Source organism: Emydura macquarii, unplaced genomic scaffold (assembly GCF_026122565.2).
Source record: "Emydura macquarii macquarii isolate MOO-44397 ecotype Brisbane River unplaced genomic scaffold, CSIRO-AGI_Emac_v2 contig_561, whole genome shotgun sequence".
Classification (NCBI taxonomy): domain Eukaryota; kingdom Metazoa; phylum Chordata; order Testudines; family Chelidae; genus Emydura; species Emydura macquarii.
In genome coordinates this window covers 4,693,083-4,719,040 of record NW_027130698.1, presented here as the reverse complement: position 1 = coordinate 4,719,040, position 25,958 = coordinate 4,693,083, and the positions used below count along the sequence as shown (strand labels likewise).

Below are 25,958 nucleotides of genomic sequence, written 5' to 3'. Positions count from 1 at the left end.
TAGAGCAAAAGGCGTCCCAGCATCTCTCTCAATGCTACTGAAATGTTCACCATACAAAGACAGGATTCTACTTATAATCAAGAAGAATAAGTATATAGTGCTGCATATTTCAGCCTGGAATATCTTCTTGGAAGACGCTTTTAGAAGCTCCACCCATGATGTGTATACTGTTCTGAAATTGTTTTCAAGTATATTAAATCCATAAGGCTCTATAGGTCTCCCTGCAGGGTGGATTAAGGCTAAGGAAGGGTGCTTGTGATCTGGAACTCATGGTCCCAGCTAGATGAAGAAGACAGAGCAGACAAAAGCAACACAAAGCACGGATGGTTGCTGTGAAGCTGCTGGGCTGATTCATTTGGGAGGAAGCTCCAGGACTCAAAAGTGGGAAAAGGAAGACAAGAACCCACCTGCAGAAGTTGAAAGGGAAAGTCCATCCTGCAGAGGGGCTGGACTGAGAGAGGAGGACTGCTTGTGGGAAACAAAAGCTTGGTGGGTCTGATTCCAGTATTGTGAGATTGTTCCCTGAGGCTGGAGTGGCTCCAAGCTGCACTGCCTCTGCTGAACACTAGGGGATTTTGTATATCTGTATCCTGGATTTCCACTGTGGCATGCTGAGGAAAGATGCCTGCTACACCACCCCTTGAGGCTGCAGCATACATCCCTGTCAGCCAGCCAGTTTCACTCACCAGGGGAGGGAGTGGGCCCATAGCTCCATCCCTCCCTGCCTATTTTGGGGGTAGTTTGTGCCCTGTGGCGTGCTGGCAGGAAGCAGACTCTGCCATTGCAGCTGGCTTCTTGTGTCCTCTCTGACCTTGCACACCCTACACAAGGTGGCTGTAGCCTGGACCTTAATTTTAACACCCCTGCTCCTTTGGCTAAGATAGACAGCAGTGACTTAGAAAAGTGCACTTTTATTCTTGTTACACTGGGGAGAATTGATTTTAGAGATGAAAAATTTGGTCCCTGGAGGATACAATGTATCTGTACAATTCCCCCAGTGCAATGTCACTTTCCAGTGGGTCTGATTAATGTTTACATGTTGCTGGAATTGGATTCCAACTGGTTTGTAAGCGATCTGCCATCCCTGCTTTTTATGCATGCAAGACAGACTCATAGACTTTAAGGTCAGAATGGACTAATATGATCATCTAGTCTGACCTCCTGCACAATGCAGGCCACAGAACCTCACCCACCCACTCCTGTAATAGATCCCTAACCTATGAATGAGTTATTGAAGTCCTCAAATCATGTTAATGTATGCCAAGAGGTACCAGTAGCCCAGGGGAGGTTCAGTGTTCTGCCTGCCCCTGGGATTAAAAGAAATTTAAGAATGTAACGGGGTCTTTTTGTTGATCCAAGATGGCTCCTGGCAGGTTTCATCTGACCTATTCCCAGACTTGGGTAAATTATTTTTTACTTTCTCTCCGGGGTTGAGTTTACATTGGTATTAAACACAACTTTCAACATATTTTAACCCAATATGTGTTTGAAACTGAATTCAACTGCCACCCCTTTGTCATATCTTCTTCAGCATGGACCTTTGTTACCAGCTCTTTGAACATATAAAACAAAAACTACTTGCAGGGCCTAGTGAGGGAAAGCTGGCAGCTGCTGGCCGGTTTCATTGCTTTGGACCCTAAATTGTGCTGTAGGACTTATTAGTATTGGAACTGAAGGTAAGATTCAAGATCTCTTATTATTATTGCTGGAGGGGAAACAGCTGCACCAGAAAGTTGCATGTTAAAGGTCAGTTTTCCCTCCAGTCAATAGGAAAGAGAAATGCACCACTATGCCGCCAAAAGCTTGTCTTTGTGTCCATGAAAGTGTGAGCATAGCCGATAGCTGCATCTGCAGAAATGCCATCCTGGGGTGCCTGTTTTTGTGGGTGAGTTACTGTAAGTGCACCATTTGTGCCCATTCTTTGAAAAAAACGGTTCCTCAGGCTCCACAGTGACTAGGTGGCTCTCAGGAGAGCTGGTTGGGAGTTTTCTAATTAAACATTTTTTGTTGGACAATGCTGATTAATCAAAACCAAAGCTGTTGGCAGGAAAGACCAGTTTCAATAAATCTCTTGATTTGCATAAAGTTTAAAGAGATTTTTTTGAAATTGTCGATGTCCCAATTTAATATAGTTGAAATTAAAAGTTTTCTTGTTTGGTTCAAATTTACTTTTTGTTTTGAAATTTTAGTTAATTTATACTAAAAAAAGGTAAATATTTTTAAAAAGTCACAATCTAACGTTTCAGGATTATCTGAAAATATTTTGCTAGATCCAATCTGAAATGCTTTTGTCTTGATTCAGGAGGGGAAAATGTTTCAAAATCTCAAATTCTTGTGGTATAGGAAACCATTTCCTGCCCAACTTGTCAAAGTCAGCTCCAAGAAGTGTGTGACTAGGAGAAAGTTTGTGACTGCATAAAATGAAAACCAAAAAGCGCTAAACACAAATGAAAGGAACAAGATGAAAGGTTTTGAAAAGAAGAAACATTGCAAAGCTATCTGCACATCATCTCATTCCCGGAGAAACCTGCCTGATCCATGTGCATGTGCAGATATAATCTTACTTTATCTATACAGTACACAGGACAGAGAGGTGCCCAGTTAGAACTGGTTTTGGCATGTAGGCAACTCTGAGGGAAACAAGCTAATGACACACTTACACCCAAACCTGCAGGATTATCCACAGGGATGGATCCTGCAGAGTCTGGGTCATAACATATTGCCTGTTCTTCAGACTTTCATTTCCCAGTCTTTTCCCTCCAGTCAATAGGAAAGAGAATGGAAATAACAGTTAAATGCTTATTTCTCAGATAAAAACAAAAAAAAAACCAACTGATTTCACACCTGGGATATCCAGGAAGGCAAAATTGAGATGTGTGCATTTAAGAATGCTACACAAAGCAACCTTAGCTCCATGCCAATTACAGTCTTACAGACTCTGATCATTTGGTTCTGTCATCGCTCAGGAAGCAACCCCTTCTCACAGCCTGTGGTCATGCACAAATATTGGTTATTTGAGGGCCTGACGGGGGACAGATTGGTGGAAAATAAAGAGGAGAACCTGCTTACCACCTACTCAGACTTCTCTCTCTTCCCCATGATTTAATAGAATGTTCCAAAGAGCCAGCAGTCGCTCTGTAATGCACACAATTGCACAGAGTAATTCCTCTCCCTTTCTCTCCCAGTTTTCTTGTCTACTCTTTCTTGATGTTAATTTGCTATGGAATAAAAACGAGAGTCCTGTAACACCTTAAAGATTAACAAATTTCTGCGGGCATAAGCTTTTGTGGGCTGCAACCCACTTCGTCAGATGCATCCCACGGAAGGTTATGCCCGCAGAAATTTGTTAGTCTTTAAGGTGCTACAGGACTCTTGTTGTTTTTGCTGTATACAGACTAACATGGCTATCCCTCTGGAACTTTGCTATGGAATGTAAGGCACTTGGTCTGAGTTCACATAGACAAAGGTCTAACCTTCCTGGAGTGTGTCCCAGCTCTGGACTTCTTCAAACATGCTGGTACTCAGCCCACAAAAAAATACTAGAAAGGTGAGTAATTACCCTGTGAACTGCCTTAATTCATTACCCAGATAAGAAGAACTGAGAACAGGGGCCAAGTGGCAACACCAGCTCCCCGGAGCTTGGAAAACATCAGGAAAGTCAACGACCCCAAGGAAGGGACGTCCTGAGCAACACAGCTGAAGACCCCCCACTAGGAGGAAGAGGCTGGCATTGAGACTTGGAAGCCCTCTTACAGGATGGGAATTTCTTGCTGGAACAGAGGAGCGACCCTCCGTTAAGCCATACATATGAGCAACTGTTCTCCATAAATGGAGAAGTAACAAAGTCTCAGGGAGGCGAACAGTCCTTGAATACTGCACTCAAGAAGGAGTGCTTGTACCAAATTGAGAAGAATCGGCAAACTGGGGTGGTGAGAGACCAGCTGCTGGTACAGTATCGGTATCATCAGACCATCTTGCAGCTGGCGCATAATATCCCCTGCGTAGGCCACCTGAGGAGAGAGAAGACATTGGCCTGGGTATTAGCTCAATTCTATTAGTCAGGTGTATACACTGGGATGCAGTCTGAGAGGAAGTACAAGTGATGCTGGAGATGGGGGGATTATGAAATACAAAAGTGAATGGAGGAGTCCTATGGTTGTTGTTCCCAAACCAGACAGTGCTGTTTGTTTCTGCATCCACTTCAGGAAAGTCATTGCCATCACAAAATTCAATACCCACAGCCAAGGGTGGATGAGTTACTAGAATGACTGGGACCAGTAAAGCACCTTAGCACTGTCAATCTGACAAAAGGTTATTGGCAGATCCTGTTATCCCTTTACTCAGAAAAGAAAACTGCTTTCTCTACCCCTTTTAGGCACTTCTAATTTAAGCTTATGCCTTTTGGCCTCTATGGGGCTGCCGTTACCTTCCAATGGCTCATGAATAAGATCTTCAACCCCTGCCATCAATATGCAGCAGCTTACATGGATGACATTGTCATCTACAGTCACACCTGAGAAGCCCATCTGCAGCATTTAAGAGCGGTATTAAAAGCCCTACAGGAGATGGGACTTCTAGCCAACCTGGCAAAATGTAAGTTGGCTGTGAGTGAAGTAACCTATTTGGGGTACCGGGACCTATCCCTAAGTAGGAAGCCCTGCCCTAGGGAAAAGTAGTATTCAACCATTGAAAAAGAGGAATTAGCTATCAAATGGGCAGTAGATGCCCTCAGGTATTACCTGTTGAGTAGCCCCCTTGTCTTGATCACCAATACAGCCTTATGCTGGATCCAGATCATGAAAGTTAAGAACCATCGTATAATGGGATAGTAGCTTGCACTATAACCCTATAGTTTCTGAGTGCCACACTGGGAAGGAAATGACCACATGAACACTGACTTCTTTTCATGGGAGAGCAAGGATGAAGCCAACCTAACCCTGAACAGCCTTCCTGTCTTGAGGGGTTGGATGTGTGAAGGGGCATGCCCTCATATTGGTATGGAGGAGGCTAATGAGCTCTTCTGTGCCTGTACCACGCTAACGAGATGCACCTGCAAGGCGTGTTCAGCCTAGAGGAGGAGGAGCTTAAAAGGAGGAATTTACCACAGGAAGGGGTGATGAAATGGAAAAAAGGTTGCTTAATCCAGAGACTGCTGGTAACAGAGGTAGTCTAGTTGGGGCAAGATAGCTTTAGGACCCACCACTCCTGAAGCTGCCCTGACTGAGGCCTTGTCTACCCTACAGAGATAAGTTGACATATGTTAGGTTGACTTACAGCCACCGTGTTAATTGCTGCGGTGGCTGATGTCCACACCACCCTCCTTGGGGTGATGGTGCATGTCCTCACCAGAAGTCCTTCCACCGACCTAAGAGGGGCAACGTGGGGAGCTCAGAGCTCAACTGCCCTACAGATTCACGGCAGCAAAAGCTGATTTTTTGTCAACAATACTCTGTAGTGTGTAGACCAGGCTTGATAACAAGGCAATACACTCCAGGAAGAGGGCTTGAAGGTAAACTGTGACAGGACAATAGACTCTGGGAGACTAAGCCTTTTGGATTGAGTATCCTGGAGCTTTCTGAGAGACTGGCCTTCTTTCCAGACAGATCCTCATCCCTTGCAAGGCTGAAGGGAAGAGAAGACGTTGACTCTCTGCCTCCTGTGGAGTTGCCTCAGAGAGTGCCCCCAAGTGCTGCCAACTGTGGGGAGGAAGTGCGGGTAAACCACAGGCAGAGGGACCTGGGGGGGGGTCCAGGTAGCCCCTCCCCTCCCTACAGTCTGAGTTTGGGTCTGAGGAGTGGGCAGTCACATGAGCGCTGCTCTTACAGATGTCTGTTGTGATTGTTGTTATATTGAACAATAACCCGGCTGCAGGAAGAAAAGCAGGTTTGTTGAAATACACCCTCTGTGAAACAATCTAATTCTGTAGTGAGCCCTATCAGTTTTTCCTTGCTATCTTGATTTCAGATAGTTTGTACAGCTGCTGCCTCTGCCTCGCTCACCTGCATTTCAGAAAGCACTGCAAAAGAGAGCTCAGAAAGATTGTGGCATAGGTGTGCCTCAGAATGGGGGAGTGGCAAGGGGGTGTTGCCCAGGATTGTCATTGCTCCCAGGAGCTTTTCTGTGGCGGGTGCTATATCCACTTCCTCCAGAAACCACTGGCTCATTTTCAGTCAGACCTTAGATCAAAACTGAGTTTTAAAAACAGATTTCAACACATTTCTACCATGTGTTACAAAGAGAATGTAGTTGTGAGCTCATAGTTGAGCCCCTGTAGTGTGACTTTTGGACTTGCTTTTTCAGTAGTTAAAACAAGGAAGACACCATCGTGTTCAAGTGCACAGGGAAAAAAATGTCATCTCCCGGAAGGAGTTCCCTGCTTTGGTCCCTGATTTGTGCAGTGTGGGTGATTGCAACTGTAATTGAGGGTAAGATATAAAGTGTCTTACTTTAAAGACAAACACTGAGTTGGATTCAGGGATTCCATCCATCAGTTTCTGTCTGGCTCTGTGGGGTTGTTTTATTTTTAACCAAAATCCTATTTTATTTTAATTTTTCCCCAAATCTGTTTGGCAGTTTGCAGGACCTGGTTTGAACTGCAGACAAAGGTGTATTATTCTCATGAACTGATCTATTTCACTTTTACAGAGACAGTGTGATTGAATTTGTAAATTTCCTAGTTTATCACCACAGTCTGTCTTCAGGCTAATTTTAGTAGATAAAATATTTGAAAAGAAATCTGCATGATCTGAAAATAGAAATGTTAAGTTGACACTCTAGATAAATTCTGAGAGCACATGAAGGCTGCTTTATTATATGGTTATCTTTGTTGGGTCAGCAGTCCAAAGTACTTCAGCTTTTATCTAGCTGCTTGTTCACAGATCTTGGGTCAAATTCCCACTTGCTGTAACTCCAGTTAAAAAGTTTATCCATTAAGTTCCAATAAAGTTTCACTTGCTTACATCAGATCTGACTTGTGTTAGCAGGCTCATTTCTGCTCTCGCGTGCTTAGGCCGGCTGTGTTCTGCACACAGTCTTCTTTAGATATTTTTTTTTCTTTTTATATCTAGTAATCTTTGCACACATACTCCATGGTTGTTTTTGCTGTACTTTTACAGCATCTCACAGCTTAAGAGCTGAAGGCAGAAGAATGGAGGCAGTGCCAAAAAAATCCAGCCATTCCTATGTTTCAGAGCAGGTTCTTTTCACAAAAAAGAACGAGCCTTTCTTTTTCTGGCAGCTTGGGGAGCATGTGGCTAGTATTGACCAGAGCTATGAAATATTTTTGCTGCACTTCTTTAAATGTTAAATCTAAATACTAGAGCTTACAGAAACAAAGGTGAAATTGATCAGGTTACACAAGATTTTGAATTTTGTGATGTGTGCTATCCTGCTCAGGGGTATAATGATTGATAGAATAACAATTGTACTCTACTTAGTTAACTTTACACTCTCTTTTTAATCATGTGCTATAGACAGGGATGAGTGCAAGCCACAGCATTCTCATTGGATCCAAATGTCAAACACTCCAAAGTTTGGTGGGTGTTTGGGTCTGGGGTTTTGGTTTGGGCCCATCTCTGGATCTGACTGCAGAATGGTGGCCTTTGTGGCTCTTTTTTCTTCACTGTTGAGAAAGCTAATGGCCGAGGAAAATATCCAAAATAATTGGGGGAAGATGTACACTGCAGAGGAAGAAATTAGTGTTTGTAATAGCTACACTTACTGTGGTTGATAAAAACAATGGAAAGCTTTGAAGAGAAGGGAAAAAAGCAAATTTTATGGGTGCTAATGTTTGGTGCTACTAGAGCCTGATCCAAAGCCCATTCAATTAAGAGAAAAAGGCCATTAAGTCTACAAGGCTCTGAATCAGGCAGTTGGCTTGCCTGGTTATTTATTTAGAATTTTCTTATATTTATTGTATGTTACATAGGAGAACAAAGTGAACAATCAGAAGTGGTTACCAAATATGGACGATTGCAAGGAAAACAGGTTACTGTCAAGGGAACTGACAGACTTACAAATGTGTTTCTTGGAATTCCTTTTGCTAAACCGCCTGTGGGAGCCCTAAGATTTTCCCCACCACAGCCAGCTGAACCGTGGATCGGTATGAGAGATGCAACTTCTTTTCCACCACTGTAAGAACCTTTAACCTCCAAATTATACAGTATTTTTTACTTTTCTAAAGTAACATTATTGACTGAAATAAACTGAATTTATTCACTGGGTAAAGGTGTTTATCCTAGAGGAGGATTTCGGTCCATTGAGTGTGCTTTCACAATAAAGAAAAGCTGCACTGATGGTAATCTAGCCACACGGATTGGTGTAGGTTCAATACTATTATAATAGCAAAGGCATTTACACAGCTGTGGTTCTAAACCCCTCAAATAACAGTGCTGGTGTTTCTAAACAGATTTCTAAAGTACACTAGTCTTAAAGGGACACACCGTTACAAATGTGATAATCCTATGGAATGTGACTGGAAAACATATAGACTCCTTCATTGAAATCCACCAAATTCTAATGGGAAACTCAGCTGAAACTGAGTTTTTGCTTTAGATTCTTGGATAGAAGGTGCTACACACATTTAAAATATTACCATTGATAGATGTTAACACCTCAAACAGTTAATTTTAGACTGCATTGTCAGTGGGGTCTTGTGAAATGCAGTATGTACTTACTCTTTCTGCTTAGGGGAGGAGAAGAGAAACTGGTTTTGAACTATTTTCTTCTTAATGGCTGTGTTTAGCAACAAGTAATATGGTGAAAGAAGAATTACAAATGCCTTAATTTCTTATCTGACCTAATTCATGTCAAATCTTTAATTTTCAGAAGTTATACCATTTTGATACTGGAAAATTGAGCTGCTGATGAAATGGGGTGGAGAAATTTAAATGAAAGCATATTAAATAATTGATTTAAATCACTTGATTTTTTAAAAAATCATTGATTTAAAACAGGTTGAGGCTTTGTAAAACTGATTTGAAAATGTATGCTATTGCAACTTTAGATTAAAATTTATAATTAACTAAATTCTAAATGCTTTTTTAAAAAAAATGATGCTACCGGTAGGGTACCTTAGTTGAATTTTACAAAACTGCCATAAGCAAAAAAACCCAGATATTTGAAAATTAACATCCTGATCCTGCAAATTTTAAGCGGTTACATAATCTGACTCACATTAATAGTCCATTGATTTCATTGGGACTAGTCATGTTTTGAAAGTTAAGCATCTGCAACAGTGTTTGCAACGTTAGCAGCGAAAACTGTATTTTTTTTTTTTTAAATCTATTAGTGGCTTAAAATCTTTGTCACTACATAACAAAATTCCTTCTGTGTTAACAATGAAAAGTACATAGACTTGCAATACATGAACGAAGTTATTGTGAACTTTTTTTACACACACACAAAATCCTTCAAAATAGAAGCCTCTTTTAGGCTCCTGAAGTATGATTTTTCTAAAATACCTAAGTGAGCAAAGGTCCCTTTAACTTCAGAATGCAAACTGTAATGGAGGAATATAACCTAGTTGAAGCATTTCAGTCTTCATGACTTGTGCAAGTTCAGTATATTGGAAAGTAGTGTTATTTAAAATAAAGCACAAGCTATTTGCTATTAGTTTTGGGGTTGTGTTTGTGGTGTTATCACAGTAAGGATGTTAATGAAGCCCTGGATTTATCTTTTTCAACAGAGATGAGTATTTTAATGCCCTGATCCTGCAAACACTGACACATATTTAACTGTAAATGGCTCAGCTGGTTTTAGTGTGACTATCTACAGTAGTGAAGTTAAGCATGTGTGTTTGATGAATCAGGGCCTCAGTGTGAAACTTTTTACTAGAAAAATATCCATGTAAAAACTGAGATTCTGCTAACAATCAGCAAACTAATTGGTAAAACAAGTACAAAACATCCGCATTAGCAACTTAAGACTATAAAATGGAAGAAAGTAAAGAACTAGTAACATGTAAATTTAAAAAAAATCTGATTTAAATAAAAAGAATCATGATTTGCATTTTTAAATGATTTTTTTTTAAATTTATTATGATGAAATGTACCGTTCTCCAGTGAAACTGATAATGGATAATAATTTTTGTCACCATAACAGTAAAGAACTTTCTTCTCCTTTCTGTTCTTTAAGGTGCTTACAAGACCAGGCGACAATAGAAAAATTTGATGACCTTTTTCCAGCTAAACGTCTTCATTTCTCAATTTCTGAAGACTGTTTATACCTGAATATTTATACCCCTGCCCATTCCAATGAGAGAGCCAAGTTACCTGTAAGCAAAGCTACTGTACAATTGTAATGTTTCCAAGACATGGGCAATTATTACAACTGCTCAGTGAACTCTTCCAATAGTCCTGGACAGCAGCCAAGACACTGTCTGTATCCCCTTAATTTTATAGAGCTGGGAGTGCTCATGGAAGCCAAAATTAAAGCTAAAAAGTAGTTTGTAAAAAAGGTGTTCGGGAGTAATTTTTCTGGCAGGTCTTCAGATAAGCAGAAATTAGTCCTTTCCCTAGATATACTCCTCCAGGCTTTTTACACTTCCTTCATTATTTAGGCATTGGGGAGTGAAGTTTGTTTTTGTTGGAAAGACAAAACTGAGAGGTATATCTAAACTATTACAGGTTCCTTCTTAATGTCTTTCAAAAGCCTTTCTAAATCCTGCCATATCACTTAGAGTGCTTTACAAACAGTAATTAACTCATAGGAGTGATGTGGGGATTGGCTTGTTATTTGTCATTATTCCCATTTTATAGATATGGCAGAAGAGGTTAATTGACTTGCCAATGGCCAGAAAGGGAATCTGTATGAGAACCAGCATCCCTTGCTCTGTTGGACCAAGCTTCCTTTTCATATAATTGTCTGCATTTTACCAATCTAAATCACAGACTTAGGTCAATTTAGCCCATGTTTATCTAAGGTTTATGTAACTGACAACACCTGAAGTAGACCTGCTCTGCCTCTGCTCTTGCTTTGCCTGTTAGATGGAATTTAGTCTGCAGGTGGTTTGAAAACATTGTACAGTCTTCAGCTTGTGCGTCTGCATTAGAACTTCAATCTGCAATGTACTGATCTGGGATTTTACATATGAGATCAGAGATGTCAGTTTCAGAGAGCCGTAACCAGATGTGTTCTTTTCAGGTTATGGTGTGGATTCATGGAGGAGCTTTATTGATGGGTGGAGCTTCAATGTTTGATGGGTCTGCATTATCTGCCTATGAGAATTTGGTGGTGGTAACCATACAGTACAGACTAGGTATCACTGGATTCTTTAGGTGAGTTTTTGCACCATCACATCCATCTTAAAATACAAACACTTTGTATGCAAGGATATAATAACTGGTGAAACATTTTAATGATATAAAATATTAAATATCAACAGTAGGAGCACAGGTCGGCTGCATTCTGTTAAATATTTATCCAATAAGAGCTATTTTACATGCCTGCTTCTTCAAATGACCCTCCGTGAAGTCCTAAAACATATAGCTGGTGTGATATATAGGAGCATGTTTACTCTATAGATTCATTCTTTCAAATACCTCTGTTTATAGTCATGTTTTTCACTTGACTGGCTTATTCGACAAGGTACATTTGGTATCATTCTCATTAATCTGAAGGTTTTAAACCCACAGCAAATGTAATTCCTCCTCTCTGCTGAAACAGCTTTAGCTCTCTGGAGTCAACTTGTGCTTTGACAGTGGGTGACACTGCTGATAGCCAATGTTTTTACTGTACATTGAATGCATAGCCTGACTGTGTTCCTTACTTCAGAGATTCCCTTGAATGACAGCACTGAGGTCCAGTCTACACTACCGACCTATGTCTGTCAGTATTACTAGGTTACTCAGCAATGTGAAAAATCCACACCACTGAACAACAGAGTTATACTGACCTTAACACACACACACACACACACACCCCCCCGCATGTAGACAGTGCTGTATTGACGGGAGAGCTACCAACTATTGAGAAGGTGGATTAACTATGCTGACAGGAGAGCGTCCTCACTTAAGCACTACAGGGGCGCAGCTGCGCTGATGCAGTGTTTTAAGTGTAGACCATAAGCCATTTCAAGTTCTGCATTTCTAGGGGATTATTCACTGTCTTTTTTTGTTTGTTTGTTTTTGTTTTCATCATCCAGAAATGCATGGTCGCCCATAGCCAAAAGTCAGACTGCAAATGGGGAAAAGTTTACATACCTTAGTTAAACTGGGCCAAATTCATCCCTAAAGTAACTCCACTAATCTAAGGTGAAGTTACCCCAGGCTTGAACTTGGTCCATTTTCTGTAGGTATTTGTAGAGACAGGCTCTTAGAAATACATACCTTCAGTAAAGTTATTCTAAACAATGAACATAAGTGATTATGGTTCTATCTCCAGGCAACAAAAATAAACTTAACAGCAAAATAAAGCCTGTTGGGTATTACTTAGAATCCTCTTGCTTTCAGTACTGGTGATGAACACGCTCGTGGAAACTGGGGTTTTTTGGATCAAGTGGCAGCTCTCCAGTGGATTCAAGAGAATATCAAACATTTTGGAGGAGATCCAGGATCTGTCACTATATTTGGAGAGTCTGCAGGAGGAGTCAGCGTTTCTGCCCTTGTAGGTTTTATAGTGACTAATATAATACTTTGCCTTTCTGTACTGCCTTCCATCCATGGTTTCAGTGTGTGCTACAAACACTGACTGATTAAGTCTCATAATGCCACTGTGAAGTAGAGGAGTATTATCCCTATTTTACAGATGGGGTAAAAGAGTCACCGAGGTAGAGGGACATAGCAGAGCCAGATACAGAACTCCTGTCTCCTGACTTCCCTCTAGTCACAAGGCCCCACCCTTCCCCTCCAATGCTATAATGGATACAGATGTGGCTTTGAAAACACCCCCATAATCCCAGACACCTGATTTTACTTTAAATTGGGATTAACTATCAGTATCCATCCTACATTGCATTAAGTCTGACAACTGAACCAGCCCCCCCCCAAGGAACAACCATCCCAAACTCTGGGAAAGGTTGCATCTCCGTCTGAAATGGGAAGCTTAGTTTGGGTCCATCTCTACTGTAAACTCACTATAATGCTTGAACCCTACTTTTTTCCATCTCTTCCAGGTTCTATCTCCCTTGACCAAGGGCTTGTTTCATAAAGCCATCTCTGAGAGTGGAGTTGCACTTCTTCCTGCCATGTTCAGTTCACATCCTGAAGTGATTGCTAAGGTTCTGTTATACCCATTTTTACTATCTATGTTAAAGGAGCAGCACAGCTATGTTGGCACATCATTTGCCCTCTCAGCTCTTCTCGTCCCAGAGGAGTTAACATTTTTTTCTTTGTTCAGCTAAATTATTTGAAGCTTCTTCATGGGGCATGTGCATTGCAATCTATTCCACAGGGATCAGATTCCATCCTTCAAATGTTACATATTGTTTTTCTTATGTGAAAATTGTCTTCTGCCTCCTTTGTGACTTTCCTCCTTTCCTTCCCCACTCAGATTCAGTTTTTGATCTAAAATTTTGTATGTATCTTCCTTTTTCTTCATACCCCTAAATATGTGCTCATGGAGGGCTCATGCTGGGGAAAGAAAATTTGCTTCAGTGGAATTTGAGGACTCTAGATAATTGATTGCTATTTTATTGGCACAATCGAAAATATTTTTTAGAATAATATTTAAAATAATGTTACATAATCCAATAGCAGCCAAGAAGTTCGGAAAGAAATGCATGATACTTATGCCATTGATCAGACAAGATATTGAGTTATGTGAAACTAGAGTGCTAGCCTTGGCTTTGAATTTCTTGGCTTTGTTCATTTCTTGTGAGGTTGACAAATGTCCCATTAAAGTAAGATGTTTTTTACACTTCTCATTTGGTCTCTTGTTTAGATTCCAGACCTACCACGCTGACTTGTAAGCACATTAAGATAGTATTCTATGCTATGGGTGAGATTTTTCAAAAGCATCTGACATAGGACTAAATCTGCTCCCACTTAAGTCAGTTATGCTAACAGTGATCAGTTTTGACAAATCCCACCCTACACTTTCACATGCACGTTGTCATGGAAAAATTGGTGCTCATTAAAGATGGACTTGTAAATGTGTGGGTTTTGTCACTTCACAAATTCCAGGTTCTATTCCTTGTAACACTTTTTTGTTTTTACCAGTTCACATAAATTCCCTAGAACTTAATAAGATTTTAAAAGTTCTAATGATTTTTTTATGGTAAATACTTACAGATAGTTGCTAACATATCTGGCTGTGACACCTCCAGTTCGGCTGCCATGGTTCGTTGCCTAATGAAGAAACCAGAAAAAGAAATGATTATAAACTTTCAGCAACAGAAGGTGGGTGAGGCTGATTGTGAGATGTTAATTCAGATTCCTCCTGATTGCTAACAGTCCAGTTTTCTGTTATGAAATGCTAGCAAAGGAGAAACTGCAGTTGCTGAGTGAGCCAAGATGATGTTGGGAGCAGAGCCTGGTAGGTACTGTGGCTGCCTGTACAGGCATTAATATTCGCATGGTGGAGGACAGGATTCCGTGTGGATCCTTAGGCTCCAAACATCTGAGAGGCCTCGTCGCCCTCCCACCCAAGTCCACAAAGGAAGCAGTAACTAGAAAACTCCTCGTAATTCAGCACACAAAGGCTCCTAGCACATTGCTTCCCTCCTGCCTGGTTTTTCCCTGGGAGGGGTTGACAGGGCTTTGACACCAGAACTAACTTTAATCAGGCATGTAGGATTCTAGCTTCACTGCTGGAGAGAGAGCAGAAACTGGATTGTGAATTGGGGGGAGCAAGTGAGATTAGCGGCCCAAATTTTTGGTTTCCTTTTTATTTTTTCTGGTAAAATCCAGGCTGTCACATGCACCTGCCATTTTACGTACTGGACTTTTTCTAGCTTTTTAGATTTCCAAAGAAATGCTTCTATCTCATTGTGATAGCCACAGCGATTCCTTCGTGGTTTGTACTGACCGAACCGAGTGCAGCCATAGTGTACACAGTTATAACGGCGCTGACATCCGTAGAGGAGCCTCTGGGCTGAATTGGGCCCAGCATCTTCTTCTTTTGTAAACCTGTTAATCATATTTGTGTGATTCCCTAGTCTGGTCTCAGTTGAAACTTTGCATGTTGTGTGCGGGGAAACCAATAACCATGTGTAACAATTGAAAGTGTTCTTTTTTCTCCTCCAGCAGGTCGCATTTATCCCAGCAGTCACAGATGGTGTGTTTATTCAGAAGAACCCTGAAGAGCTAATGGCTGGGAAAGAGTTCAGTGCTGTCCCATATATAATAGGAGTAAATAACCATGAGTATGGCTGGATGCTTCCTTTTGTAAGTGACTTATAATGGCTCTTCTACAGCAGTCTTTGCATTAACTGCATATTAGTGGCGCATTTCTCAAACCTTTTTATACCAGGACACCAGCCTCCTCTCCTATTAGAAACAAAAAGTTTGGTCACCCATTCTTGTCTACCCGAGGCCACTTCGCCCCCACCATCCCCCTGCATGCATACACAGCATATTTCTTATAGGATTTTTCACTCTTCCCAAGAAATAACTTTATGTTCACAGAGGGCTTTTCATTCTGAAGGATCCCAGAGTGATTGCATACATGGGACACCTCTGGGATGGAGGGTAGAGTAGAGGAAAGTCAAGTCTAAGAATTAGAAAAGACTGGCAATCAAAGTAATGATCCGCATTTCCTACCTGTCCCCTTCCCCCCACTTGGTTATGTAGGAGCTCCAGCTTAGGTTTTAGGAATATCTGATGTCACTATAGAAGTCTTCCAAATATTTTGCCGTGGTCCTCCAGCAAAGAGAGGGGAATGACTAGTGAATTTGGATGCCCAGGTCATTTGTTAAAAAGTGCTGTGCACTGCCTTTTGGTAATCAGGCCCCTTTAAGGGGTCTCACACTGGACATCCAAAAATAAATTGAGGCACTCAAAATCACAAGCCACTCTTGAAAATTTGGGTTGATATTCAGATGTTGAAACAAGTAGAGCAAAACCACTGTCTTTGTTAATTAATAAATAAAACCTTTGAGGCATCTATACCTCACAAAGAAGTAATGACACACAGAAACATGTTTTGTTTTTTGCTTTGCAATTTAACTTCAGGAGCAGGTTTACAACGCCACTCTCACCACTTCGCCAGCTGCAGGTTTCTCCAAACTGAGAACCTGTGTACTCAGAGAAATCCCATAGCTTGACTTTGATGTATCTTAATCAGAACTTTAGGGATCTTTATCTAGATCTACCTTCCCCTAAAATCTTGGCAAAATCTTTTCTTCGTGTATATTTCGTATCAACTTTTCTAACCTTAGCAACCAGAACCTAGCAAGGCGCAAAAGGGATTGGACACATATATGGGTAACAAGAGTATCCAGAGTTATAATTACTAATGCTAACCATCATTTTGGAAGGGATATGAAATCTCATGCTTCAGGTTTTAAGTCAATCTCTATCTATTAGAGATCAGGATGAGACCTGATGCCGGGGGCAGATTACCCCACACCTGCCTACTGTGTGGTTTTTACACCTTCCTCTGAATCCCGTGGTCTTGACCATTGTTGGAGACCTACTATTGTAATAGGTGGCAGTTCTTGTGTTATATACTGAACCTTTTGCTTGAGGGTTTATATGTAAATCTCTATGTAGTTGTTAAGGCTCTTGGGGCTATATAAACATAAACAATTATTTTTAATATGTTCCCGTGTAGTCATCAGACATACCTGGCTTGAAGGAAGGGATGCATAAAGAAACCATCCTGTCAACATTACAGATGGTGCAGCCGCTATTGGTAAGAGACCTCTGCAGGTTGTCTCATGTCTCTTGTTTAAATGTATTAAACATTTAGGGTTGGGGGGTAATCTTTTTTTAGTACATACATTTTTTAAAATCCCACAGATGTTGAAGGGCTTATGTTCATTTTTCACACCTGGGCAACTACTTATCTGCCTGTACTTAACACAAAGCTGGACACAAATAGCTGTTGTTCCCAAAAACTAAATTTATTGCTGGGCTGTCAGGTCCTGATTAAAAAAAACCCAAAACCCTGCCGTATTTACAAGCTAATTGCTGACATGGAATTCTAGAGACTGACACTTTTTTTAATGGCTAATTTTTAATTTCTTTGGTTAATTTCTTCTCCTCATCATTCCTTCCAGTCTGTGCCAGCTGAATTTGTGTCTCTGCTAACAGATGAGTATCTGGGAGACACAGATGACCCTGTCACTCTGCGGGATCAGTTTCTGGAGTTGATGGGAGATGCAATCTTTTTAATTCCAGCTATAAAAACATCTAATTATCACAGAGGTGAGTTTCTAGTTAATATTTGCTAAATAAAAGGTCACAAGTTCAAACCTACCAAGACTCTTAATTATCACTTGACCAGGGTGGCACACTTAATACGTACATGATCTGACTTCCGTTTGGTCACTGCTCTTTCTAGTTAGGCCAAGCATTTTCAGTTGTATTCATTATTGAAGGTTATTGGGTCATTTTTAATGCACTCTTCCTAATCCCTGGTGACTGAATAGTGGACTGGGGAGGTGGGGGCAAGGCAGATACCTACCTGATGTGAGTACCTTTCCACCTTTTGCTTGTATAAACACTTTGACTCTCAAAGACAGATTTTCTCAGAACTCAAGTATTCCCTGTGTTAAGCAGTCTCTCATTATTTCTCTGTGATATCTCCCTACTGTTTTTCAGTCACTGTGCCCAGACTCCTCCTCCTTTGGAACTAGATGCAGCTGAAAAGCCTTTGTACCCAGGTCTCTCTTGTTACTGATTGCCTATTTTAGGATTTTATGCTGCCACGTATCAGCATAGTATCTAAGTGTCTTCCATGTAAAATTGACAGCAATAGCAAAATCTCTAATGGACTTCATAGCATCGTTAGCTCTTCTGCTTTTGAGGGGTAAAAACTCTTCTTGGAGTATGTGGTTTCTTTTGTTTGGTTTTGTTTCAGTTTAGTTTTTGGGGCAGTGGGCAGTTGTGTCAATGAGATTTTGGTGTTGTCATTCTTGCTGTGGTGGAAAAGCTTTTTCAAAGCGAGGTTTTCACCATCTCCTAAAGGTGATCAGATTCTAGATTCAGCTAATCTCTTCTGGAAGCTGGTTCCATAGCCTGATGTAGGGATTGAGAATGCTTTGCCCTCAATGCTCATGTGCCTCGTCCTTGGTTTTGTCATGTGCATTGTCCTGAAGGAGAACAACTCTCTTAGTGCTCAAAATTAAGTCTTTAGTGTATCTGGGACTTGATCCATTAACTGCTTTATATCTGATAGCCTTCCTTTTATGTTTGGAATTGGAAATCACGTCTCATCTGAAACTCAAGTCAGAAACAATTGATTCCAGTTGACAGTTACATAGCTAGAATTGTTTTAGCTTCTCATTGTAAAATGTAATTTGTTGTAGATTTAAAAAAAAAATTATTTTTAAATAAAAAGGACAATTTGCATTCCTCATGCAGCACTGAATAGGTTTGGTAGATTCATGTATTTGTAGTGGTTTTTGTTTTTTTTTAATTTTAATTGTATTTTCTATTAGACTCTGGCTCTCCTGTCTACTTTTACGAATTCCAACATCGTCCAAGTTCAGTTGCAAGTTTCAAACCAGATTTTGTAAAAGCAGATCATGGAGATGAAGTTAGTTTCGTCTTTGGAGGGGCATTTTTAACAGATGAAACATCACTGTTTGGTAAGGAATTTTGTAATATAATTTATGTTTGTTGTTCCAGTACAACTAGCAGGTTAGCCACACTTTGTTCCCTTTGATATCATGGGCTGACAGGTACCTGCTAAAATCAGCAGAATTGCACAAGTAGGTGTACAAGAAGGCAGACTTTGGCCATATTTAAATAAGCCTTGCAAAATTCTACTTGTAAAATTAAAAACATATTAATTAAATAAATTAATTAAAAATATATTTTCTTCTCTCTCCTCCCATCACAAAGTATTCTGTTTGATTCCCCAAAATGAAGATGGTTATATTTGGCACAGGAGAGTAAAGATAGTTTTTGTCTGCGACAGTTTTTGCCAATCCTCACCTGACATGGATTCACTGTCCCTTTGAAGCTTCCTTTTTATCCAGCAACATATGGTAATTTAACCCGTTTGGAGGCTGTAGACATTTACAGTCCCTTTCTCTAACACCACCTCCCACACACCCATACCCACCTGCAAAGTAGTCATTTGGTTGGCAGAATACCATGATTCCAAAGGTTCACTGTAGTTGGTGCAAAGTGGTTCTGAACCCACACCTGCAACCTGTTTTCACTATGCAAAAAAAAAACAAAAAACCTCTTTTGATGTTCCCAGCTTCCAAAGTGGCTACAGATGAAGAGAAACACCTCAGCAGAACAATAATGAAATATTGGGCTAACTTTGCTCGAAATGGGTGAGATTCATGACTTCTTTTCAAATAGAGAATATGCTTGTTTGAATGTACAGCCAGTTAAACAACCCAGTGAAGCAGACCATGTAATATTTCCAAAGGAACTGTTTGGACAGCCCTAGAGACTTAAGTCCGCCACTTAATCACAGAACAGGTACAGCATGGGTAATGACAGTGCAAGCTGCTACATAGAGCCTCGCTAAAACGTGTCAAAATTGTGACATGGGACCGTCTTGAGACCTGGGAATAGAATCCAAAGCCTGCTCCACATCTCACACCTAGGTCCACCTAGCTACCTCAAGGACTGTGAAAATTTTGCGCCTTATGTGATGTAGTTTGATCAACCTAATCCGCACAGTAGATACAGCTAGCTCGATGGAAGAATTCTTCCCTTGACATAACTACTGTCTCTCAGAGAGGTGGATGACCTACATTGATGGAAAAACCTCTTCCCTCAATGCGGGAAGTGTCTATGTTACAGCAGCACAGCTGCAGTACTGTAGCTGAGCCCCTGTAGCTAGTCATACCCCAAGTCTCCTGATTCCCAGTTCTACACCCTATCCTCCCAACCACGCTGCCTCCTCAGAGTGCCTATTAATGTGATAACTTCTGTGCTATGGAAGGCTTTGAATTAGAAACTAACCTGAGCCCACTAATGTATTTCACGTGGTAATGAACAGCTGTCAGAAGGGAATGGCTTTACTAGTCTAGGGTGGATTAAAACCGACGACCTAGAAGTTATGCGCTGTCTATCCAATTCCCAGTCTGTTATCACCTCTTCATTCTATTGTGTGTAGGAACCCCAATGGTGAAGGTTTAGTGGAATGGCCAGTGGCTGACGTGAATGAACAATACCTGGAGTTGAATTTACAGCAGAAGACAGCAAAGAAACTGAAAGGGAACAGAGTGGAGTTCTGGACAAAGACCCTGCCTGAAAAAATCAAGCAGAAAACAAAGGAAAAGAGCGAGCATGCAGAATTATAATTCATAACATGGCGGGGCAGGGGAGAAGGGTGTGTGTCACAAAATTAAATCAGATACAATTGGTTTAAATGTGAAAAATTAACAAATTTTTTAGTTTTATCCAGAGATTGATACTGTTTCATGTATCTGGGGGAAAGGATCAGCTTGCAGGGTGCCATGACACCCAGAGGGTTCATTGCTAGGTCTGGCAGGGAGATCGTTCAGATAAGTTAAACAAGGCACTAGCATGGATTTTTAACATTGAAGTCATTCCTTGGAAAAAGAACTCTCCAAAGAGGATGAAGGAGGATCACTGCAGGTGTTCAAGACTGGACTATGTGTGAGGATGCAGGATCCTCAGTAAACGAGGACTTCAGTTTAGCTCTTGCCTTTGTAGAAGTGCCCTCAGGAAGGACTGTACACTGTGCTTGGGAAATGGTTGGACCCCCATCGTGGGGGCATTTTATTTCCTTTTCTATTATGCACATTACAAACATCTGTACAGAGCAAATACTTGCTTGACTGTTTGTTGTTTCTGCTGAGTCATTCCACCCATTTGCTCTTTTGCACTAAGCTGTGCAAGAATAGACACAATTTTCCCTAGGCTGCATGTGACACACTGTTCAGTCTGCCCCATGCATGAAGATTGGTCTGCTTGGTGCACTAATCCAGTGGGTGGAAATCCACATCCCTCTTCTCTCCTTTATGCACCCTCTTTGCCAACGTCTTGAAAATGACAGTGCAGAGTGTGGTATCATGAGATGCCCTTATTCAGCTGTGTAAAATTGAGGAGGACTTTGTTATATACCCATGCATATCTGTCCAAGGGCATCTTTACAATGTAGCATTTTGTGCAGTCATCCTCAAAATGGGCTTTGAAAAGTAAAGGAAAATAGTTGCCCTATAAAATCAACCTTCAGCCTGAGCACAATGTGCCTTTTGTCTCCAGTAAGACCTCTGGGCACTATGTTGATACCAATAACAGATGCATGCAATGCTAACAAAAAATGGAAAAGCTGACAACTAAAAATCTAAAACTCTTCCAGGACTTTGGACATTTAGATGAAAGAAGAATTATTCCTTTACAGTCTCTAATTTAATAACCCATAAATTCAAGTCTCTCTTAGCACAAAGTATATCTAACTTCCACATATTTTCCATGTGATGCAATAGCTTTGTACAGCATCTCAGTTCATTATGACTATTCAAGGCAACCCTCTATTCAGTCTGTTTGCCAATGCAGCCAGCTACTATCCAGAAATGGTGAAAAAAGGACATCACCCCTCTGTTTTCTTGATATATAATATCATACTTTTCACCATTGTCAAAGTCAGCGAGAATCTTCTCCAGTAGTCTGAGGAATAAAACTTTCAAGGAGAGAGCATACATAAGGTGACCAGATGCCCCAATTTTATTGGGACTGTCCTGATTATTAGGGGCATTGTCTTATATAGGACCCTATTCCCCACACCCCCAATTTTTTACACTTGCTGTCTGGTCACTCGAAGTGTACATAACCATAAAAATATGCTGTAACTGAGCTATTATGCAAAAATATTATTTTCCAAAAGTTGAAACCTACGTTTTTCCATTCTAAAAATGTATCAGGCGTACTAACTAGTCGTGAGAACATTTGGGAAAATCCATGAATCAGCAAATCTAAATGAGCCTGAGAAAGAGTGGGTTAATGGCACGATGCAGCAAGGACATGAGTATGTACATAATCTGTGGGACTAGTTACATGTTTAACATCATTCATATGCTAAATACAGATGTAGGCCATGAATTTAGGGGCATGCATGTTTGAAAATTGGGCCCTTAAAATGTTAAATGTATCTCCAAGAGGAATCTCAGTTGATCAGTCCACTTCATCTAGGGAAAGGCAAAAGGTATTCAGAGCAGTTTGACAAGTTCTCAACATACCTGAAGCTACTTCTCCTAGTGTACTGGAAGAAACAGCCCACTTAAATAAACACAGGTATATGAAGACAATAATTTATGGAAAGCCCTCCCTTGGAAGCTCTGTTTATATCAGTGCTACAGAATGAATGATCTTTTGGAGCGAAGGCCTACTGAACCACTGCCACAGCAATTAGTGAGTGGGGAAAGACTATCTTGGAGTACAAAATTGAAGACAAAAGCAAGTTGATTTCAATAGTCTGAAAAGGATTTTAGATATAATGGAATCATTGCACACCCCAAAATGAGCTACTGCAAACTACTCAACAAGATAAAAGCAGCTCTTAGTTGATGGAATGTGCTCCCAGTACTAATCCAAAGGAAATTGCCTTGTTGTTTTCCTTTTTTTCTTTTCTTTCCTGGTATTTCTCTAATCATACACTTATTGGACTGGAATGATCTAAAATATGTTAAACATTTACTCAAAGCCCAACCCTGCCAAGTGCTGAGTGCCCTGTACTCCCTCTGTATCAGTTAGTCTGACAACTCCAGAGTAAACTGTCACAAACATCTCTAGAGAGAAGCTCTGAACAGTGCTGCTTAGATAATACTTGTCCAGCAATTTTGTCAAACCATTGGCCCAGTATTGCTCTCATTGGTCACTCAGCCCTTGATATGACATGTTTATATACACACACATTCTGGAAACTCTTATTACCTATGGAAACTGTAAATATTCCAGGAGGAAATGAACAGTTAGCCATCAGTAAGCTGGCTCCATGCATCTCCAGTCCTCCTGGGATCGCAGAATTCTGCAAAGGATGACAGGGAATTTTAACAAATATGAATATAAACTTCCCCCCCCATCCTTCTCCAGACAGCAGGGCTTAAAGTTATGCTTATTTAATTTATGAGCCAAGTAAAGAAAATGGAAACACTTGTTTTCTGTCTGCATTTATGTCCACTTAAAGAGTGCTATGGCCAGCTGTAAGGGGGTCTCCTGCACAACCTACCCCTCCTTTCCTACCTGGCTTCACTGCTACCTTTCATTCACGGGGACTGAACAGGATAAAACACCAGAAGCAGCAATTTGTGGCTGTGCTAGGGGTGCAGGCAGAAGAAGCTGGGGATATGGGGAGAGAAGAAAGGCTCTTTCCCATACTTTAGCTCTACCGTTAGCAGCTGCCTTCCCTGTTCACGGCTGGGGGAACTCTTCTCTAACCCCCACCACCTGTGCCTCCCATGTGCCTTTACAGAAGCATCTGGAAATGACTGGGTCATGTCCCCCGTTCCCATTCCCACCCATGTGGCGACAGCTTGGGCTCCCATCCAGCCAGAACTCTCCCATCTTGCATAAAAAAAATGCCTATTACCAATACTAATGCTACATAAGAGGCACATGTTATATTGAACATTTATTATTCATATATGAATTAATAAGGAAGTGGTCCCTATCTGCACATGCTAGGTGTGCAACAAAGCATGCTGTGTTCCAGCAATCCCCACCAGCATAACTGCCCATAAGGGACTGTTTCCAGCCAACAGATGGTCAAGGAGCCCTGAAGTTACTGTGCGTTATGCTAGAGGCTGAACTGGACTTGACAAACCCGGGAATCAGAAAGTGCGAAAGTGCCATATAACCACCTTTGTCCCCCTGGCCCTTCCTCTTCATCCTCTAGGGTCTATGATTAGATCCAAGCATTGTAGCTATTAGCTTTGCAGAGGCTCTTTGTTTCTGTGAGAGTAACAGAGGGAGCTAAACTTCACCCGCTCAAGGAAGTGTTACAGAATATGCTAAAATGTTTTGTTACCACCTTATCAAAATATTCTGTCGATAGGGTAAAAATGTTTTGTTTCTACTTTATTGTTTTGATTTTTTATATTACAGCTCATAATATAATATGTCCATTTTGACTTTTATGTTATATTATAAATTATAATACAATAGAACATAAAAGTCAAAATGATAAAGTTGCAACTGTTAGCCAATCCATATGTTAGGCATAGTGCTTACCATATTAATATTGTGTTGTAAGGCTTGAGGTTGTTTTCAGCTAACAAGTTGTAGGTCGAAACTCATTTAAATGGCTAATGAGCATACCTGATCTTCAAGGACAATGGCTGAAGTTCAAGGACAATGGTAAGCATCCGATGGCTCAGGAAGCCAGATGTCCTCGTAGTGATTCTAATTCCAATGAGAAGCACATTTGCTTTTAGAATTTCCGTCTCATCTGCCACCTCTCTGTAAGGACCCCCACCTTCTTCCTCCACCCTACTCCCACCCTGAGTGCAGCCCTAGCATCCTTGATGTAAGCAGAGTGATTAAAGTGTCTCTGCATGTATGTAACGACCATTATCACTGTTGTTCTCTTCGGATGGGCCAATGTCTGTATTTGTAAGTCAATAGGTAAAGAATTTAAAACGTACTATGTAATCGATAAGAAAGCGTATATAATGGACCACTGTAATCCCATGAAGTTGAAGGTGATTTATCAGACTTCCCGGTATCGTGAATAAACCTCTTCATTATTGTGTATGCTGCCTGATTCTTGGAGAAAGAATCCTTCGTGCTTTACAGTGTTATACCCAGTATGTGGGCAGTTGGGTTAACCGCATGATGATGTCCTGCCCACAGTTCTGTCCACTTTGCTCACTTATATAGCCCCCAATATTCTGCAAAGCTAATTGTAGCTTTTGGCATTAGCGAATATAAAGCTTGTCAAAAGCAAGATGCATTTGTTCTATGGCCTAACACAGACACCTGCACAGGCAAGTGGTTTAAAATGTAGTATCCAAAACAGAGATGAGGAAACAAGTAAAGGAACTGGTACAAACTGGTGGGTTGGCTCTTAGAACATAAGAGCTGCCATAGTGGATCAAACCATGGGCCATCTTCCCTAGTATCCTGTCTCCAGCAGTAGCCCATACAGAGTTTCATGGGGAGTGTACAGAACAGGGCAGGTCTGGAGTGATCCACCTCTGTCTTCTACATCCTGCTTCTGGTAGTTAGAGGTTTAGGGTTGCTCCGAGCATGGGTTGGTCCCTGACCATCTTGACTAATAGCCATTGATGGACCTGTCCTCCAAAAACATATCCAGCTCTCTTTTGAACCCAGTTATACTTTTGGAGATCACAATTTCCCATGTCAATGAGTTTCTTAGTTGTGCATTGAGTAAAAAATTACTAATTCTTGTTTGTATAAATCTGCTATCTATGAATTTCATTGCATGACCCCTGATTTTTGTATTGTGTGAAAGGGTAAATAACATTTCCCTAGTCACTTTTTTCACACCATCCATGATATGTGTCACGCTGGCTGGATTGGGGGGGCATTTATTATATTGTTTGACATCAGTATGTAAAAAATTATAATTCATGTGAGATGTGCCATGCCAGGTACTGTTAAAAAGGCTATAATGTGCTAAGTAAGATGCTAATGTTTATGTTCATGTGTTATATGTGTAATGGAAGTTATGGATACGGTTGCTATATCTGTATTTCAAATTGTGCTGTGCCTGGGTCACACCCCAGACTAGATGGCTGCAGAACAAAAGCCTGCTTGGTGGCCCCTTAAGAAATTCACAGGTACAAGGGGCCCAGTGAGAGAAGCCAGGGATGTACCTGATGAGTCACCAGGACTTACTCTTGTGACTCGGGACTCCATTTTGGTTCTTGTAAAATTCCACAAGCAGCATGGAAAAAAACCAGA

The 25,958-nt window shown here is 40.9% G+C and overlaps 1 protein-coding gene across 3 annotated transcripts; it reads left to right on the top strand.

Annotated features, from left to right (window-relative positions):
• Positions 1-6,149: 6,149 nt before the first annotated feature.
• Positions 6,150-20,861, top strand: LOC137147742 (fatty acyl-CoA hydrolase precursor, medium chain-like). 3 transcript variants are annotated; one of them, XM_067540086.1, is made up of 13 exons: positions 6,150-6,425; positions 7,928-8,132; positions 10,135-10,273; positions 11,143-11,276; positions 12,450-12,603; positions 13,112-13,216; positions 14,229-14,336; positions 15,186-15,323; positions 16,711-16,791; positions 17,159-17,306; positions 18,542-18,691; positions 19,312-19,390; positions 20,185-20,861. In XM_067540086.1, exons 1-13 carry the CDS (start codon positions 6,350-6,352, stop codon positions 20,369-20,371), a joined length of 1,704 nt encoding a protein of 567 aa, XP_067396187.1. In that variant the 5' UTR covers positions 6,150-6,349; the 3' UTR covers positions 20,372-20,861. The 3 variants fall into 3 exon arrangements, with proteins under 3 accessions (XP_067396187.1, XP_067396186.1, XP_067396188.1); XM_067540085.1 differs by having other exon boundaries at positions 15,183-15,323; XM_067540087.1 differs by lacking the exon at positions 6,150-6,425 and adding an exon at positions 7,177-7,336 and having other exon boundaries at positions 15,183-15,323.
• The last annotated feature ends 5,097 nt before the right edge of the window (positions 20,862-25,958 follow it).

Excerpts from the sequence above, each read along its gene's own strand:
- LOC137147742 (XM_067540085.1), top strand. The coding sequence starts at position 6,350 with ATGTCATCTCCCGGAAGGAGTTCCCTGCTTTGGTCCCTGATTTGTGCA. Across the intron at positions 10,274-11,142 it reads ATGAGAGAGCCAAGTTACCT|GTTATGGTGTGGATTCATGG; the intron begins GTAAGCAAAGCT and ends TGTTCTTTTCAG. Across the intron at positions 14,337-15,182 it reads TAAACTTTCAGCAACAGAAG|CAGGTCGCATTTATCCCAGC; the intron begins GTGGGTGAGGCT and ends TTTCTCCTCCAG.